Source organism: Vigna radiata, chromosome 1, assembly GCF_000741045.1.
Source record: "Vigna radiata var. radiata cultivar VC1973A chromosome 1, Vradiata_ver6, whole genome shotgun sequence".
Lineage (NCBI taxonomy): Eukaryota > Viridiplantae > Streptophyta > Magnoliopsida > Fabales > Fabaceae > Vigna > Vigna radiata.
Window position 1 is genome coordinate 33,935,276 of NC_028351.1, and position 12,447 is coordinate 33,947,722.

Here is a 12,447-nt window from a genome sequence, read left to right on the forward strand (position 1 = left end):
ACATTAATAGATTAATAGATTAAAATGATCCGTCCGGATAAGCTTTTTGATTTCATCTTTTAGTGTTACACATTCCTCAGTAGTGTGCTCCAGGTTTTGGTGATATCAGTAGTGCTTCTTTCCATCAGTGTTTTTAGGTGTATGAGCCTTTTTGACCGAGAGGAGGTCAGCACTAAGAGCTTCATTGAGAATTCTTGCAATAGGTGCATTGAGAGTCGTATAATGATTAAACTTGGGTGTTCGAGGAAAATCCTTTGGACGAGAACCCCCACCCTTGTCATTATTGTCGAATGATCGTCTATTGTCCTTCTTCTTTCCTCCCGTAGAGGCTTCTTGTTGCTGCTTTTTCCGCTAAATTCGCATATCTTCAATGCAGATAAATTCAGCAACTTTTTCCTAGAGTCCGTCTACAGTTTTAGGCAGTCTAACACATAGGCTACATGGAAATGGCCTAGCTTTTAGGCACGAAGACAAGTTGTTCATGATAAAAGTTTGATTGACATTTGTAACACTCGTGCTGTCTCATATACCTCTTCATAAAATCTTTCAAGGTTTTGTCCTTCTCTTGCCTCATACTAACCACGCCACATGCGTTAATTCTTGGATTCTGTCAAACCATCATACTTATTGTTGTGACTTTGGCAAGTGTACCAAACCGTTCAAGTAATAAAATCAGTACGACCGGATATCGTTTCCTAAGAGACTTGTGTCACCAAACAATTGTATAGTTTCCAACTAACCTAGATACTCATAAATGGTAAAAGTAAACATGAAACATAAATGGTAAAAGTGATCTTGGATACTCAAACACTTGGAAATGGAAAGATTTGAAATGATATGAAATGATATTGTTGGGGGTATGATTTCATCTACTTCACTCTTATGTATAGAAAACTACTTCCTCTTCATTAATATGTCAATGTCAATATACTAATTTACTCAAACCCCAATCCCTTGGTAAAGAGAGCCTAAACTTCCTCATTAGGCTCCAATCCCTTGGAAAACCTAACAATTATTTTCGCATTAAGAACTGATATTTAAGACAATCAAAAGTCCTATTCTATCCCTACATATTATTTCCTTTAGGTGTTTAATCCAAGTCCATATTTACCCAACATTTCTCAATATCAAGCAAACCCTAAAATCATGTCATGGGTAGCAACTTCACAACAAACATTAAGAGAAGAAATTAAACACTAACTATTAATGAAAAAGACATATATTCATTCAAAACGGTAATTTGCATAAGAGATCAGTGGCTACATCAATCCCCCAACAACAAAGAAACTAGCTCTCCATGAATGAAGAGCTTGAGCTTACAAACTAACCAATCGAATCATATACCTTACCATACAATAATATTTTAAATTTTTAATACATTAACTAATATATTCTGAAAACACGGTAAAAAATTAAAAATAAAAAATAAAAAAAATCTAGACCGGGAGAAACATTCGAAGAAATGAGGCAGAGTGGGAGAGAGCTTCAAAGAAATTCAGACGTCAGATTTGCTGGGACACTATCTTGAATTCGTCCATGATGTTCCTTTCGTAGCAATTAACAAAACCGAGTGTAGACCCCAAAATGACTTTTGGGGTCTAAAACGGATGTACAATGCTGACTAAATGACCCAACCAAACACTACTTTAAGTTGACTTTGTCCTATTATACCATTTTCTCATGTACTATATAACTCCCCATTCAGCTTCAAGTTTTAAACAGTTCAATTACAGGTTACAACAATCTCTTCACCTCCTCCAAAACTTCTCCCTCATAACCCTCTTTCCCTTCTTTGCTTTTCCCCAGAAATTTCCCATCTTTGAATCATTATGATGGTAAGAATTTGTCCCTTTTTCAAGTTTTCTATGATTTCTATAAAGGGCATCATTCTAGAAACACATCACTCTAATATCACATGTAAATTCAATTCCTAAATTTTTTGAGTTTTGCCCTGTTTCCATCCTCAATTTGCAAACATGATATCAAAAGTTGAGCCCAGCTCTCTTTAAGTACTGTTTGATACCCAAAATTGAAAACTTTCTGTTCTTTTTCCTTTAACTGTTGAAGTCATAACTTATTTTGGAATCTTCATGCTTAGAACTGGTAACAACAAAAGATCCTAAAAGTTGTCTGCATTATGTTTGACAGAAAGTGGTACTGAAGGTGGAACTCTATGATGACAAAATCAAGAAAAAGGCCATGAAGAGAGTGTCTGGTATTTCGGGTAAGGAATCTCAACAGTCAACCATCTCTGCCATGTTAATTGTCTGTGCTTTGTTTCTGCTTTGTTGTTGAAGGGCAAATCCAGATGGAACACAAAATTGAATTTGTTGGGGTGATTTTTTTCAGGGGTTGAGTCAGTGTCTGTGGACATGAAAGACCAGAAAATGACCGTAATTGGGAGTGTTGATTCTGTTAAAGTGGCGGTAAAGCTTAAAAAATTGTGTCATGCTGACATACTTTCAGTTGGACCTGCGAAGGAGGAGAAAAAGGAAGAACCGAAGAAAGAAGAGAAGAAGCCAGAAGCAAAGAAAGATCCAAAGGAGGAATATGCTGAAGCTGTGTATGAAGCATATTTTAACCAAACCAGACAGCAACCATATCCATATTACTATTACAGAACAGTGGAAGAGAATCCAACTGGCTGTGTTATTTGCTAAGTATTGGAATATCATGGATTTTAAGGGATAATAAAAGAGAATAAGAAAAGAAGACAGTGGCTTGAGTTGAAGAAGGGGAGTCATGTTTCATTTGGAATTTCCATTTTTCTTCTTTTCTTTGTAAGTTTTGGCCTTTCTTCTAGTAAAAGTTCAGAAGAAAACAGACTTCTAAAAGTTGAGAAATGTAATATGTACATTATTTTGTGGTGTAATACCGTGTGCTCAAAATTATAGCATGGTTTCTATAGAATTAAGAACTGAGAAATCGGTTTTATTAAATTCTAGTGTCCTTAGAAAGTAGTTTCTAAGTCTTACTTAACCTTACATAATCGACTTAAAAATCGATAATTTATTTGATGAAATTTACATTGTTTATGTATTATAAATTAATCCTAACTTTATTTTTGGTTGACGTGGAACTTTTAACGCATTATATGTACAACTCTTAAATCTGTGGTTGGTATTGGTCTTTTTGAGAATTAGACATGGCAAGCTGGCACCAGAGCAGAATCGTTGATAAGACAAAAACAGAGGTTTTTGAAAGGCTGGAGATGTAAATTTTAAATTTAATGGCAGTGTTAGAAATTGCATAGGCATTAAAACACAAGCTGATGAGAACGGAATATTGGAACAGTTTGAAAGGCTTTAGTCTTTGTTGTTTTGTTCTAACTGTTTGAATAGTGTGGTTGAAGATCATGTATCAACTACAAATATGGTTAAATTATAATAAACTGCCTTAGTATAAACCTTATCATACGAATTTATGAGTTATATGAAGTTTTTCTTTTGACAAATAAAATTTATAATATTTACATATCATTTACTGAAAAAATATTTACACAATTTTTGTAAAATACAAAAATAAAATAAATATGCAATTTAATTTAAAAACAATTTTTTTAAATAGTATAAAAAAAGAACACAGTTAACCTGTATTTTAATAACTAGTCAAATTCTAAGCTGTTCAAATACGGATATGTAGTAGGATTCAGCTACTATTCTGAAATGATAACATAATCTAATTGTTATCCAATTGAACTATTTAAAAACATATTGTTATGGTATATATCGACTGAAAAATACTAATCCTAATAGTGTGATTGACGCTTGGTACATAAAGAAAAATATTACTAACGATTAAAATTAGTTAAATAATTAATTAATGTAAACAAATTAATAATAAGACTTCAAGAGAATTAGATTATAATTAAACCAATCTTAATAAAAAATATAATTATTGAGACATTACTTACACTAATGAGAGCTTCAAAGATATTTAGGAGTCAGATTTGCAGGTATACTATCTTGAATATGTCCGTGATGTTTCTTTCGTGGCAATTAACATAAGAATTTTGGGGTCTAAAACGGATGTATAGGTACTTGTCTCTATCATACATTTCTCATGGACTGACTATATAAGTACCTTGTGATCTTCAAGTTTTTAACACTTCAATTACAACAATCTCTTCAAGTTTTCCCCAAAAGCTCCCATCTTTGAATCATTATGATGGTAATGATTTATCCCTTTTTCAAGTTTTCTTCTATAAAGGGTAATGATATATAGACAACATTTTTTTACAATATTTGACATTATTATATGTGTCATTGATTGGTCCAAATGACACAATGACACCACCATGGACCAATCACACAATGACATGTATGATGATTTATGATGTTCAAATGTTGTCATGAAAATGTTGTCTAAGTATCTTTATCCTTCTGTAAAAGGCGTCATTCTAGGAAACATCACATGTAAACTCAATTCTTAAATTTTGAGTTTTGCTCTGTTTCCATCCTCAATTTGCAAACATGATTTCCAAATTTGAGTTCAGCTCTCTTTAACTACTGTTTGATACTAAAAAATGTTTAGATCAAGTTTCAGAGTTCAAATTGCAAATCTTCCTATTCTTGTTCCTTTTACCGTTGAAGTCGTAACTAGTTTTGGAATCTTCGTGCTTAGAACTGTTTACAACAATAGTTCCTAAAAGTTGTCTGCATTTTGTTTGACAGAAAGTGGTCCTAAAGGTGGATCTCCAAGATGACAAAATCAGAAAAAAGGCCATGCAGAGAGTATCTGGCATTTCGGGTAAGGAATCTCAACATTCAACCATCTTTGCCATGCTAATTATCTGTTTTATTTGTATGATTTGTTTGTTGCTCAAGGGTAAAACCAGATAGAACAAAAAATTGAATTTTTTGGGATGATTTTTTCAGGGGTTGAGTCCGTCTCTGTGGACATGAAGGACAATAAAATGACTGTAATTGGGGATGTTGATTCTGTTAAAGTGGCCATAAAGCTTAAAAAATTGTGTCATGCAGACATACTTTCAGTTGGACCTGCAAAGGAACCAAAGAAAGAAGAGAAGCCACCAGAACCCAAGAAACAACCAGAATCCAAGAAAGATCCAAAGGAGGAATATGCGCAACTTTTGAAGATCTATGAAGCTTATTTCAACCAAATTAGACAGCAACCATATCCATATTACTATAACAGAACAGTGGAAGAGAATCCATGTGCTTCTTGTGTTATTTGCTAAGTATTAGAATATCACGGAGTTCAATGCATACTAAACAAATTACATTAGATTATGATATCTATTAGAAACTAAATTTAAGCAATTAAAACATTAAAAAAAGAATAAAAGAAGACAGTGCTGTAAGTTGAAGGAGAGTCATGTTTCTTTTAGAATTTTCCATTTTTTTTTTCTTTCTTTGCTAAGTCTAGAAGCAGATAAGTATATTATGTACATTATTTTGTTGTGTAATACAGTGTGTTCAAAATTTTAGAATGATTGCTATAAGGTTTTATTAAATTCAGGTGCACTGAGTAGGTATAGAAATTATCTTCAATTTGATACTAGACATTAATAGGTGGTCTAGGTTCTAAACATAGTTCTGATACATGTTAAGAAGTGGACTTTAAACTTAAATCAATCTCATAAAATTGACTTGTAAAATAAAGGCTTAATACTCCTGATGGTTCCTATTTTTGTCAAGTGCGTTTAATTTGGTCCCAATTTTTTTTTTTTCTGTTCAATGTTGTCTTAAAGAATGTATTTTTTGTTCAATTTGATCCTTTTTGCAAATGGCGTTTAAATAGTTAACGGCAGACAATGCAGATGTGCATATTAATGTTGACCTGCCTTGACTAAAACATGACGCAGCCAATTAAAGACTACCATGTGGCAGTCCTTTCCCCACCCAAAAAATTAGGGTTTCTGAATGTAAGGGGGAAGGCTTTCTTATGCCTACGCCCTCGCCAGAGGAAAATTGCATGGGTTTCGAAATGCAGGAGCGTGGCGATGTGAATCTGGCTCATGGTTGTTTGTCTGCGATTTGGTTTCTTTGGTTTCTTTCTACTTGCAGGTTTGAAGAGCAGCTTCGCGATGGTTGGAGAAGATGAAGATTGATGGAGAATAGTGCTTTTGCGGTAGCGATTCTGCTCCAATTGGCTTTTTTTTCCTTTGCAGGTTGAAGACTTGACGGAGAAGATGAGCTTGCGCATGGCTTGCTGTCTCGTTGAAGTAATCATGGTTGTCGCAACAAAATATTGATGGCGATTCACAGTGGAGGAAGGGGAAGATGGTCATGGTGGTGTTTCTGGGTGGTTGCTGGATGGAGAAGATGAACAGCGGTGGTGGCAGCACGACCATCTAGTTAGGGTTTCGAAATATTTGATGATTAAGGTGTGAAGATGGTGACTGGCCGTGAGCGTGGCAACGACAGTTAGGGTTAAGGGGAAATTACAGTTTCTGGAGGTAGGAGATGATGATGACGTGTCAAGAGTGATGTGTCACTTATTGCATAGCTGGACCGGACTGTTTATCATTAACTATTTAAAAGTCGTTTGTAAAAAGGACCAAATTGAACAAAAATTACATTATTTAGAACAACATTAAACATAAAAAGAAAATTAAAACCAAATTGAACATACTTAACGAAAATATAAACTATCAAGAATAAGCCTCAAATAAAGTTTCCTTCTACTCATATATTATAAAATTAGCCGTTGAGATACTTTCAACAAAATCAGTGTACATAGTTCCTTAGAGAAAATAAAAACCAAGATTACAACTTGCGACTATAATCTTTGACAACGACAACATAATTCCCTAATTTAACACTGCTTGAGGTTGAATTCTAAGCTGATTAGTATAATTAAAAATGTTGAAGAAGATGATTAAGATAACATATTTTGGTGGTGGGAAAATAAGGACACAAGAATTCTTTGGAGGGCCTACAAAGACAAAGTCAGTCATGTCGTTAGTTCACATTTTTTTCCATAGTATTCAATGTTCGTGGGACAGAACTGAGATGTAACAAGAATTGAAGTGTGCAATAAATGGAAAGCAAAATATAGTAGAGATGTGTGAGATCAATAACTTAAAAAATATACATATAAACTCTTTTAGAGTTTTAAATTTAAGATAATGTAAGTTTTTTATACATGAATTGTTGGGTTCCGTAGAGAAATTTAGCACAAATTTATGAAAAAGTTAGATCCTATGACATCAACAACAAAAAGGAATCTTTATGTGACAACAAAGAAAGAGCATGTCGAAATGTGAGGATAGATTTTTCTGATTATGGGCATCGATGATCAAGCTGGTGAATGACGACAGCTTTTTGTTGGACGTTAACCAATAAGATTTTGAGTATTACAAAATAGCTTACGCCAATATGACTAAAATATGAATCAAATATAAATTCTTAATTGATGCAGTATAAAGGAAATGGTGTTCTTCTAAAACACTTAATTATGAAAGGGACGTTGATGGTGGTGTAAATATAAAATGGGCCCAAAGAGGAGACAAAGTTACTCAAGAAAATGTATTGAGTTTTCACATGAAAATTACTTTTACTATGGTTAAACTTGTAATATATATATATATATATATATATATATATATATATATATATATATATATATATATATATATATATATATATATATTTAGAGTGTATTTATGATCCAAAAATAAAAGCTCTATTTCTTCTTCTTCTTCTTTTTTCCAATTTGTAACTACTTCTCTTTTTTGTGTAAAAAAATTAGGAAAACTAATTATAAAATAGTGTTTCAAAATATTTATATTTCATTTCATTAATTTATTGAGACTTATTTCAAGAAAACATGAGAGTTTGAATATATGATTTGTAAAGCTTAAAAGAATTATACTATTTGAATGCAAAAGAATTTATATATTTATATCATCTAATTTCTTAGGAGCACTTTGACACTTTGGAATATGTCATTGATTCTTATTATAAGATGATATATTGTATTCAAATATAATGTAAGATTTCTCTTTGTTTCTAACTTTCTAATTATAATGACCTAAATTAGTATATATCACATTATCAATTTCTTCATCACTTCATTAGTAATAGCAGGTAACATTATCCAATTGTGCATATATTCTCCAAGACTTTGTTTTAAATATTTTTCAAAATAAATATAATTATTACATATATATAGGAGGTACTATCAAATATTTTATATATATATATATATATATATATATATATATATATATATATATATATATATATATATATATATATATATATATATATATACACTACTCTAACATTCTAAGAGTTTTATGATTTTGTTTTTATTTCTTTCATTACGTACATAAAGTTCACGTATGACATACAATCATTTCAGATGAAAATCACACAACCACAGACATGAAGGTAAGCTAGTGAAAATTAACAAATACTACATATGCTAATTCCATCATTCATCACACTATCCTCATCTTTATCCTAAATGTAGTTATTCAATCAAAATTGCATCACAAATAGGATTCATTATCTAATTTGAAGTCAATAATTAGTAGCAAGAAATCTATTATCTTTCATAATACAATTTCAAGCTTCAATCATCATAACACAACCTTCACGATAGGGCTCACATGGATAAACCACGACAAAATAAATAGTAGAATAAGCTAGTATAGTTACAATTAAACATATCATTTATAATATATCTCATTAGAAAGAATTTTAGTCTCATCCAATTCAACCATCACATACTCTCAACAACAATCAAATGTTTACCAAAAGCATGCCAATACAAAGATAACCACAACCCTCGTGGCCCACAACACATAGACATTTGACTTTACTTTTGAAGTTCAGGTGTATTGAGCAAACACCAAGACTTTAAACGTGTCATACTCACTTTTTCCTCTTAGGAGCCATAGCTATAGATTTTACAATAGGAATCAATCCCTTTAGAGTATAACCATGGTAAAGATTATCTTTCATAATCCCTCTTAACACATTTCCTATCATCACATCAAGGTAATACTCCTTTCCTAGGAGTCACTACATTCACCACATTCAGATCATAACTCACATATAACATTCTCATATAATTTTAAATCATTACATCATGTCATAAATTTATATTTTACTTCAATCCAAAGTAATCTCATAACATAAATAACATATTATTCATTTCAAATTAAATGCTTATAGTTCAACATTTATTTTCTATTACATTAGTATGACATTTAATTATAATATTTTCATTAATTATATATAAATTGCCAAAATCATTTCTTTAACCACAAACCTTAAATCAATTATCTTAATGGTCAAAGTAAAGATTCATGTATCTACGATCAACTGTCAAAATTTCATTCTGATCCAACGGTTAACGAACAAAAAATCATAATTTTATCGAGATAGCTTAGTAATAAAAATCATGTTGGCACTCAGTGCCCAAAACCTTGCGCCAAATGCTCAAAACATGCACCCAACGCTAAAAACTTGGTGTCTAGCACTAGAATTCTTGGAGCTCATTGACTTGTGAGCACCCAATAGTCCTAGAGTGGCACCTGACGCTCTATGCCACTAGAACCACAAACTTTTGAGCGCTCAATAGTCTCAGGGTATTGTCCAATGTCATAAAACTCTATAGCTCACTTATCTATGCTCTTCACTTGGCGCCTAACGATTATGTGGTACCACCCAATACTATAATAGATATGTAAGGGTTTTAGTGTGTTTTAAACTGATTCATTGGGTATATATAAGTTGTTTTAAGATTTTCTTATGCCATATAAGCTCATTCATTTTCAAAAGTATCTTAATACACCAATGAACCAATTCGAAACACGTCAAATATAAACCATTTATTTTACCCAATCTCATTTCTTTATAAGAACTACATTACAAATACTTTGATCAACACAAGCAAAAAAATAGCTTAATAGAACAACCTAACAACCATGCCATCAAAGTTCAGTTTAATACAAAACCAACCCAGACAATTCAAGTGATAATGCTTATAGATCATTATTCAATTTTCTTGGATTATGCAACTCAAAAACAATAAAAACCAAACAAAGAGCATCTTTCACTAAACTAAATTCATCATTTCACCAATTCCACCATCTCTTCACCATCAATATATATATATATATATATATATATATATATATATAAGTACATATTTAAGTAAAGGGATCAAAATAGCAATAACACAATCAATCCTTTATACTATAAAGTTTAATATCACAACATTAATACTATCAAAATTTAATAAGTAATATTTATCAATTTTTATTAACTTTCCTTACCTTAGATTGAATCTTCTTCAAAACTAAGTTCTTACCTTTTTTAAAGTTATTGTTATTCAACTAAAGATCTAGAACAAAGTTATCAAAAAAAAAAAGTAGAAATTTAATATATGGTAGAACAAAGTTATCCAAAAAAGTAGAAATTTAATATATGGTAGAATAGATTGAGAAAGAAAATAAATGAGGAGAAGGTTAAATGCTTATCTCTCCCTTCTTTTCATTTATTACATATGATTATATTGTTATATACTATCTTATACTAATAGTCTTAATTTATGTGCTTAAGTTATCAGTAGTTTTTTTTTTAATGTTTTTAAAACTTAATTCTAGATTCTGATGGGATTACGATACCTTCCCAAATATCTTTACCACAAACAACATTTATAAGAGGTTCACACAAGCAACATATATAGTTTGATTCCCATAATATCTTCATACACATCACGTATACAAATATCACAACCTAGATATAAATATCACAACACAATATATGGATTTGTTGGATTGCATATTATTTATTAATGATGAATAACCCTTTTGTTGGACTTTTGATTTCAATATTATTTATCTCTTTAATATCATAATTTATATTTAAGACAATTTAATGTATTAATGAACTTATCTATTTTTAATCATTAAATTGATTATGGCTTTGGCTATGAACCCATAGCTGGATTATAGATTTACCTTTAATTTTGGATTTGGAATTTAAATCGTACTATTAATCATGATTTATTTTCTTTCTTTTTCTTTACTTATTTTTATTATTTGACATAAAAAATTGAAAATGTATTGATTTAGAGTTCTATTTTTTTTTCCTTAAATACAAAACATTAAAGTAATAAGTTTTAATCTTTTATTTAAAGTTAGCCTCATTTAGAGGAAAGTTTTACTGGTGGCATCACTACATGCAAAGTTAATCAATTTACTAAACATTATCTATTTGTATGAAAAATTATAAAAAGATAATTTAATTTAAAATATAACTTCTCTTAAAAACTATAGGTGAAAGCCTTTCCTATATATACAAATCTCTTGTATGGATGTTAACTTTTATCGTTGTTGTTTAGACTTTCTTTTCTTTGGTTCGTCCATTTATTCCTAACAACTACTAACAATTATATCTCTTTAATGTCTATATAAGACAACTTAATGTATTAATGGAATTGTCGATTTTTAATCATTAAATAGTTATGACCTAAGAATGTTTACGTAGATTATACGTGTATCCACTATATTAAATAAAGATATGTGTGACCCTCATTATAAATATTTAACTGTTTATTATAAAACAACATATTGAGATTGAAGAATTGGTATAATAAAAAATAAAATAATAATTTTAAAATATTAGAATTTGATCAATTGGTATGATACAAATTAAAATAGTAACTATAAACATATATGAACTTATTTGATTGCATATTATTTATTAATGATGAAAAACATGGACTTTTTGGTTTAAATATTATTTATTTCTTTAATGTCATTATTTTTATTTAAGACAATTTAATGAATTAAAGTAATTACTAGCTTTTAATAATTAAATGTAATTATAGCTCTGCTTGTGAAGGATATACAGTTTTGATTGTTGTTTCAAGTAGAATTAATTCATTGTTTTTTGTAGGGAGGACGAAGAAGACATTATCGATTTTCTATTCCATTGGTGATAAATCAATGTTCAAATTGTAATATAAAGTACGGAAGTGACAAATCTAAACTTTTACAAGTTACAAAATTGATTGATTTGGGATGAAACTATAACTTAAATAACTATTGCTTTGAAGCATTGGATAGGATTTTTGAAAGATACCATGAGATCCAAAAGTCCAAATAGCACAAATGACTGATTAGGGGAATGGTTGTAGTTCTTAAACGGTAATTAGTACCTAAATAAAGGTTGCAAATAATATACTATAGATGTTATGAATTCTTCAAGTTTGTGAAAATTTTGTAACGTGCTGAAACAAAAAATTAATACCATTTCTTTTCTATTTTTGTCCATTTTGTTTAATGTGAAACTTGACTTTTTCGATTATTTAATGTGATTTTAATTTTTGTTCAATTTGATCTTTTTTTCATAAAGACATCTAAATCGTTATTGATATAGTGTCTACGTGAGCAATCAGTCAATAAATTCTTTCATTAATTGTGACGTGGCCCACCACATCATCTCATATTCTTCTCAACAC

General features: G+C 30.4%; 2 protein-coding genes across 3 annotated transcripts; both read left to right on the plus strand.

Annotated features, from left to right (window-relative positions):
* Positions 1-1,676: 1,676 nt before the first annotated feature.
* Positions 1,677-2,939, plus strand: LOC106763688 (heavy metal-associated isoprenylated plant protein 39). Its single transcript, XM_014647855.2, has 3 exons — positions 1,677-1,835; positions 2,149-2,224; positions 2,350-2,939. The coding sequence occupies exons 1-3, from the start codon at positions 1,830-1,832 to the stop codon at positions 2,658-2,660; spliced, it is 393 nt and encodes a 130-aa protein (XP_014503341.1). The 5' UTR covers positions 1,677-1,829; the 3' UTR covers positions 2,661-2,939.
* Positions 2,940-4,119: 1,180 nt separating this feature from the next.
* On the plus strand, positions 4,120-5,460 carry LOC106768831 (heavy metal-associated isoprenylated plant protein 39-like). Of its 2 annotated transcripts, none has more exons than XM_014654185.2 (3): positions 4,120-4,170; positions 4,674-4,749; positions 4,878-5,460. In XM_014654185.2, the coding sequence occupies exons 1-3, from the start codon at positions 4,165-4,167 to the stop codon at positions 5,198-5,200; spliced, it is 405 nt and encodes a 134-aa protein (XP_014509671.1). In that variant the 5' UTR covers positions 4,120-4,164; the 3' UTR covers positions 5,201-5,460. The 2 variants fall into 2 exon arrangements, with proteins under 2 accessions (XP_014509671.1, XP_022634754.1); XM_022779033.1 differs by lacking the exon at positions 4,120-4,170 and adding an exon at positions 4,473-4,594.
* Positions 5,461-12,447: the final 6,987 nt, after the last annotated feature.

Excerpts from the sequence above, each read along its gene's own strand:
- LOC106763688 (XM_014647855.2), top strand. Across the intron at positions 2,225-2,349 it reads GAGAGTGTCTGGTATTTCGG|GGGTTGAGTCAGTGTCTGTG; the intron begins GTAAGGAATCTC and ends GATTTTTTTCAG.
- LOC106768831 (XM_022779033.1), top strand. The coding sequence starts at position 4,526 with ATGTTTAGATCAAGTTTCAGAGTTCAAATTGCAAATCTTCCTATTCTT. Across the intron at positions 4,595-4,673 it reads TTCCTTTTACCGTTGAAGTC|AAAGTGGTCCTAAAGGTGGA; the intron begins GTAACTAGTTTT and ends TTTGTTTGACAG. Across the intron at positions 4,750-4,877 it reads GAGAGTATCTGGCATTTCGG|GGGTTGAGTCCGTCTCTGTG; the intron begins GTAAGGAATCTC and ends TGATTTTTTCAG.